Source organism: Antedon bifida, chromosome 5 (assembly GCF_963402885.1).
Source record: "Antedon bifida chromosome 5, ecAntBifi1.1, whole genome shotgun sequence".
In the NCBI taxonomy this organism is placed as follows: Eukaryota; Metazoa; Echinodermata; class Crinoidea; order Comatulida; family Antedonidae; genus Antedon; species Antedon bifida.
This window is the reverse complement of record NC_136230.1, coordinates 18,320,773-18,328,367: the sequence shown is the minus strand read 5'-3', so window position 1 is coordinate 18,328,367 and position 7,595 is coordinate 18,320,773. Positions and strand designations below refer to the sequence as shown.

The 7,595-nt window shown below is 30.1% G+C and overlaps 2 protein-coding genes across 4 annotated transcripts in view; one reads left to right on the top strand and one right to left on the bottom strand.

Annotated features, from left to right (window-relative positions):
• LOC144842685 (beta carbonic anhydrase 1-like) overlaps nt 1–7,595 on the top strand; it is a 307,431-nt gene that overhangs the window by 149,500 nt on the left and 150,336 nt on the right. The window lies entirely within an intron of this gene.
• Nucleotides 4,426–7,595, bottom strand: part of LOC144842634 (gamma-tubulin complex component 3 homolog) — a 64,784-nt gene continuing 61,614 nt past the window's right edge. For all 3 annotated transcript variants that reach the window (XM_078699116.1, XM_078699114.1, XM_078699117.1), the window contains one exon: nt 4,426–4,672. In XM_078699116.1, coding sequence (XP_078555242.1) covers nt 4,514–4,672 — 159 coding nt within the window. In that variant the 3' untranslated portion in view covers nt 4,426–4,513. The remainder of the gene's footprint in view (nt 4,673–7,595) is intronic.

The window sequence follows — 7,595 nt, the reverse complement described above, 5'->3', positions numbered from 1 at the left end:
GCTTATCTGTAAATAAGACAGAGTTCATGTTTATTGAATCGCATATAAAATTATCAAAGCTATCAATCGCAAACTTAAATATTAATATAAATGGAATCCCACTTCAAATTGATGAATCTCTAGCGTGGAACAAACATGTTGAACTTATTAAAAACAAAGTTCTGCCAGGTTTGTTCTATCTTAAAAAACCTAGTTGTTTGTTGCCAAAGTATCTCCAGACAATGCTATATAAAACAATTATAGTCCCCCATTTTGACTACTGTAACATTGTATGGGGCAGATGCAATAAACATCTAAATCATAAACTTCAAGTGCTTCAAAATAGGTCAGCAAAAATAAAGTATGATTCAGCTACAGAGGCACTTGAAGAACTTAATTGGAATAATCTTACCTACAACGAAAAAGTCTTAATGTATAAAATAACATTAGACTTATCTATCAACAATGTGGAAAGCCTTTGGATTGAATTTCACTTACCTCATAATAAACCATTTATTATTGGGACTGTTTATAGGCCCCCCAGTGCTAAGGCTGAGTACCTTGAAAACCTTGATAATTTATTACAATCTTATTCATCCTCATATAATGATACGATAATTATGGGTGATTTAAACCTTGATATCAAGAAAAAATGTAACCAGTCAAAAATTAACAAACTTTCTAACCATAGTGGTCTATCACAACTAATAGATCAACCAACACGAATCACTGACTCAACTCAAACAATTTTGGATTTAATTTTTGTATCAAATCCAAATAAGTATACAAATTATGGTACTAGGAGTATTGGAATAAGTGACCATTCACTCATTTATATTGTTCGGAAAAACCAAAAAATGAAATCTGAACCAAAAACTATAAATATTAGATCTTTTAGGAAATTCAATGAACATAAATTTACTGAAACAATAAGAAATTTAAATTGGAACTTAAGTGTTTCAATCAACTAATACAGATGAAGCTTTAAAAATTTGGACAAACCTCTTTAAAGAAGCGTGTGATATCCATGCTCCATTCAAAATTAAGCGTATTAAGAACTCTATGCCTGAATGGATCACTCCAGAATATCTTAGATTAAGTAAAGACCGAGACTACTTCTTTTCTAAAGCTCATAAAACAAATGACCCTGCTGATTGGGCAAAAGCTAAACAATTCAGAAATAAAGCTAACAACATGAATCGTCACCTTAAAAAGAAATGTTGTTCTACTGCAATTAATGAAAATGTTAAAAACCCCAAAATGATTTGGAAAACTATTAAAAGTATTATACATGATGATAAAAAACAATCAATTAACTCTCTTATAACTGAGAATGAAGTTGTCTCTGATGACATTAAAATAGCTAACAAATTTAACTGTTATTTTTCTTCTATTGGAGAGTCTTTAGCATGTAAAATTGTCAGTGATTCTAACAATACTAATGACACTTCTTTTAACAGTAAATTTTCTTTTGATTTGATTGCACCAGAAGTAGTTTTTGATCATATAAACGCTTTTCAAAACAACAAAGCTTCTGGTATTGATAATCTTGATTTAAAGTTACTTAAACTTGCCTCTCCTATTATCTGCCACTCACTTACTCACATTATAAATTTATCATTAACCACAGCGACATTTCCATCAGCCTGGAAAGTTGCTAAAGTTACCCCAATTTTTAAAGATGGGGACAGATCTAATACAGAAAACTATAGACCAATTTCTGTCCTACCTATTTTATAAAAAATCATTGAACGATTTGTTTACGATCAACTTTATGAATATCTAACATATAACAATATTATAACTCAATGCCAATCAGGATTTAGAAATTTTCACTCTACTAATACTGCACTTATTGATGTTTCTGAATACGTGCTTAATAATCTTAACAATGGCAAAGTCACTGCTGCCATTTTTCTTGATTTAAAAAAGGCTTTCGACACAGTTGACCATAAACTTCTATTAATTAAACTTGAACAATATGGAATCAGAGACCAGATTTTTAATTGTAATTTTGTTTTAATTTTTTGATTGTATGTTCTACATTTCTGAATGTCTTTTATATTTGTATATTGCATTGTATTTTTCTGAGTGAAACGCTTTTGTTAAACTTCAATCTTTCGTTTGATTGCAATAAAGTTCTATTCGTATTCGTATTCGTTCTCAACATACCTTTCTGGAAGGTCACAGATTGTTAAAATTAACTCAAAATTATCTGAACCTAAAGATGTTACTATTGGTGTGCCTCAAGGATCCATCCTTGGGCCACTTCTATTTATTATTTATGTAAATTCCTTACCAGAAATTATAACTACTAATTCAAAATGTGCAATGTTTGCTGATGACACTAATGTCCTTTGTTCTGCCTCTGATCCTATCGAATTACAATCTATTATTGATAAAAATGTTGCTAATATATCAAAATGGTTTAAAACAAACAAACTAACAATTAACGTTAAGAAAACCAAATTCATGCTATTTAGTTCCAAACATAATTTTCCAAACTTTTGTAATATTTCTTGTTTAATTAATGATAACATTGTAGATAGGGTCGATAGTTTTAAGTATTTAGGAATCACGTTTGATACATTTTTTACGTGGGGAAAACATATTGAGAATTTTTGCTCAAAGATTTCCCAACGTATTGGTGTTATACGTAGATTAAGAAGTTTCATTCCAAATTTTTCTCTTAAGCTCTTAGCAAATGCCTTAGTTTTACCATTTTTTGATTATTGTAGTCCCGTTTGGTCCAACTGTTCATCAGCGCACCTTAACTCACTCCAAATATTGTTAAATAGACTTGCCAGAATTATCCTATATGCTGATATTAGAACACCTGTTGATGATCTCATGACATCACTCAATTGGAAACATATAAATCAACGATGGGACCATAATATTCTTATAATGACCTTTAAATGTTTAACAGGTACTGTTCCCGATTACCTAATTGATTTTTATGATTTTATTGATAATTATCACAATTTAAATACAAGAAGCAAATCGAAAAACACTTTAGTCTTACCAAAATGGCATAATGATTCTGGTAAAAGAACATTTCAATACCGCTCAGTCAAACTCTGGAATAATCTTTCACCAGATATTCGCAGCTCTATAAATTCATTAACTTTGCAATCGTTTAAAAATTTGATCTAACTGTATTTTTCTCTTGCTTCTTGTGATATTGTAGTCTTTAAAAACGTTTTCATAATTTTCCATTTTTATTGTTTATATTTGTAATTTGTAAGTGTTAACTGGACTTCAAGGAAGAACAATGTACAAATATTGAATGAATATCCAGAATAAAGAAAGATTTCTATCTATCTATCTATCAAATAAATTTACTCCAAGAAAATCCTCATATGATACTAAAGATCTAAAAATGACCTATGTCTAGTAAAGCCAAACACAGAAATAAAAAGAAAGTTTTTCTTTCTCTGGAGTCAAAATTTGGAACATAAATTATAAAATATAAACACAAAAAATGCTCTTTCCCTAAACAATTTCAAAAGATTCTTAATTTAAGCCTGTTTTGTTGTAGTGAGTTTTATAATTGTTTAGCTTTTCTGTTTTAATTTGATCTACTAACTAGAAAATCTATTAATTCATTAAAGATGTATTGTCCCCCAAAATCATGAAAAATAAAGATTTTTAAAATCGGACTTTGAATAGGCCATTTTGCAGTTTTAATGAAGTTGTTCACTTCCATAAGAAAAAAAACGGGAAAAAAAAATTATTTCACCTATAAAAAGACAAAATAAACAGTTAAATTACCCAAAAACTCATTGTCTTCCAGACAATTTGACCATTTTTTGCTTTAAATTACATTTTTCTCAGGTAAATAAATTTTGTTCAGACCCAATTTTTTGTGAGAGTGAATATTATTATGCGACATTAAAATAACATATTCATAAAAAAAATTTAAAAAAATATTTTTTTAGGGGGACAATATATCTTTTAATATAATTTTTTTATACTTTTTTAATGTATATTATTTTCAAAGGCTAGGTTACTTTTTTTTTTTAGTCATACTTTTTGCCTTAAAATGTTCTAGATTAGCCTATCGTAAATGCTATATTTGATATTTGGTATGGGTTGAAATAAGGCAATCTGATTTTTTTTGTCTGCATAAAATTATTGACACAAATTTGTATTACATGAATGGTTATAATATGATCTTTGATGATGAAAACATGAGTTTAATCACCAAATTGGTAAATTTATCATTGTTATTGGTTGAAATATGTAAAAAACTAATTTGCATAAAAGTATATATGGAAAATTCTACACTTGTGCTAACATAGAAAATCATTTTCTAGTGGCACTAATTAAAAAAAATATTTCCGGGGTGCATGATGTTCTGGCGAATAGACTAGTATTGACAGTATGGTTTTAAGAAACAACAGAAGCATGATTACAGTTAGTAAATTGAATCATGCAGGTAGATTATGAAAACTTGTAATTACATTTATTTCATGTTTATTAAATATCTAACCAACAAATATATCACTGGGGACAGTTTTCAGTCCATTTTTTAATATACCCTTTTTCTCTGTTTATGATATATCATGGGGCTTCGTAATTTTGGTTCTTTTGCTTTGTAGATTTCATTAAAGTCAAGTCGAACTGCAAGAAGCTTCAGACTTTCATCATTGTGTTCTGTCAACATCACCAAGAATTTCTGTACCATATCCTGTAAATAAATATAGAAGAAATGTTGTAATTTATAAAAATTTTTTCTGAAAGTTCTGAATGTAGAGGAATGAGCTGTTAGGTCATTTTATTAGGCCTTGGCATTATGTGGTTCCTTATCCTCCCAGAATATGTAATAAAAATAAACTTAACTGTTTAGTGTAGTAACTATGACTGTTAAAAAAAAGGCTTATTTTTACGAATGTTTGAACTTTTTCATAAAAAACACGTAAAAAAAAATAAATTGTCCAACGCACATGGACATTTTTACATGTTTAAAATGACATGAAATGCGTGGAAAGTTGATTAGAAATTGATTTTTCACGCGTAACTTTCTGTGAAACTTGCCATTTTTTTTCATCAAAAAGGTAAAGCATTAAATTACAATTTTGCTATGTTTCAATTTAAAATGCTATTTCGTTTTTTACCTATGTTAAATACGCGAAATTCATAAAATTGCGCGCAAGTCATGTTGCGCATTTGTAAACGTCTTGAAAACCTTAGCAACAAAAGTTGCGGATAACCAAAAAAAAAAAGTTTGAACTCGTTACTATTAACGAGTTAGGTTATCCGATACAGTTTGTGATTTATATAAATGGTATATATTGAGAATATTGAGTTGCTTAAAGATCGGTTCAGAAGGTGTGCAATAATGAGAAAAAGTAATAATTCGGGAGGCACGTTTAATTAATTTATTAAGTTTGTCTAAATTTGTTGGATAATCTGCTGTCCAAATTAAATTACAATACAAAAGATGTGGTTGAATTAGTGTATTGTATAACATGAGAAGGATTTTTAATGGGAATATGTGTTTTAATTTACTTACGATACCAATCACTCTTGCTATTTTTTTTAATACATAATTTTGGTGACTGGTCCACTTTAAATGTTCATTTTTTATATAAACACCAAGAAAAAGTGGTTGATTTTTTTGTTCGATAATCCGGCCATTAATTTCAATGTTGGAATAATTACTAATGTTAATTTTCATTTTTTATATAAAAAATATAATTTGTTTTTTGAACATTTATTTTTATTTAGAATTTATTAGAATTGAACCAGTCAGTAAATAATAGTTTTGTATTAACAGTATTAAATAAATATTAAGATCAGAGTGATTGGTTGTGTCATGCGCAAATGATATAACTTTAATATCCCTTTCACACCAAAAGCAAACTCCGGAGACACTGCGGAGTTGACTCCCCGCTGTTTTGGTGTGAAAGGTAAAATCAAGAAACTCCGGAGTTTAAAACTGCGGGGTTGAACAGCTGAACATTCTCCGGAGAGCGAACTGCAGGGACACCCCGGTGTTTTGGTGTGAAAGGTACCAACATCAAACTCCGGAGTTTTTAGGTCAAAAGGTCATCCGCACACGATCACGATAAAATCGCGCGCAAGTCATGTTGCGCAATTGTAAACGTCATGAAAATGTTATGCTGCACAACTTCACATGAATGACGATATGTTGAGAAAATTATGATATGTTACGTGTAAGTTTTAGAGATACAGTACGCGAAACACAAAAATTACAGAAAGAAAGAAGACTAGATTTGAACTCGTCACTGTGACTTTATCCGCACGACAAATGCCACGGGGACATCATACGCTGGAATTTTACACACAGAAAAAGATTTTGGCATTATGACCTGAACTCAAGAATATGATATGTTGTTAGTGCTGAATTCTGTCTATTTTGTGTCATATAGTGTATACAGTATAAACAGTATAATCTGTATACATATTACATACAGTGTAGAATCGGTGAAATTACGGGAGCCGCCATTTATTCCAATTTTTAACATGGCGACGGTATCAAAATGAAACACTAAGATAGCAATTTCAGAAGGATATTATCTCAGCAACAACATATTAACGTGTAGAAGAAATTACGGGGCCTGCCTTTTATTCCAATTTTGAACATGATGGTGTCATCAAAATGAAAGACATAGATAGCAATTTTGGGTGGAAGGGGTGGAATGGATCAATTTGCCTAGTGGAAGAGAAATATAGATTTACAATGTTGAATCATACATTATAATAAATATTACTAGACTGAAAATAACGACTTTCCACTATGCAGATCTGTGAAAAAATCTAGTGTAAATTGAACGAAATGAAGAAAAATTAAGTAATCGGCTTTACAGCAATCTAGGTAGATGATGTCAAATGGGTGGCCCTCAGTTTGAGCATCTTCTATTTCACAAAAAAAAAGTAACTGGGTTTAAAGCAAAACGATTTGAACAAAATTCATGTTGGTGAATGGAAAAATGATTATGCATTTCCAAATGAGACATTATTAGTTATATAGATAATTTTCTCCAGCAATTTACAGATGATGGATGGAAGTTAACTGGATGATAGTTTAATGTTTGATTTCCAACCAGATTTTAAGATTGGAATAACAGTCGCTTCCCTTCAACTACTTGGTATTGATCCAGTTAGTTACTGATTTCCAAAACAAGTCGTTTATTATGAAAAATATCCCACATTGCTTGTACAAGCTCATCATTAAACTGTTGATTCCAGTCAACATCTGAGAGCTTTTCATCCATAGTAACATTATTGCCTTTATAGAAATTAAATTTGGTGTTTCCTCACTTTGACTGACTGAGCCTTCTAACTAAAAATATAAAATTAAACTGCATGATCGCTTTTGCCAACCGGTGCATATTTTAGATTCTCAACATCCAGTTCATTGCAACTAATAATCAAGTTGAGTAATGACGGTTCATCGTTCCCATGTATAAATTCTAAAACATCCTGAGTCATTTTTGTTTGAAATTAAGCACCCCAGATGTTGTAGATTGTAAATCCCAGTCGAGTCCATTCATGTTTAAATCTCCACAAATTAACATTTGATCGGATATGTAAGAAGTGAGGTTCAAGCATAGTTAAAATTTCTCATTGTATTCAATTAATGAACT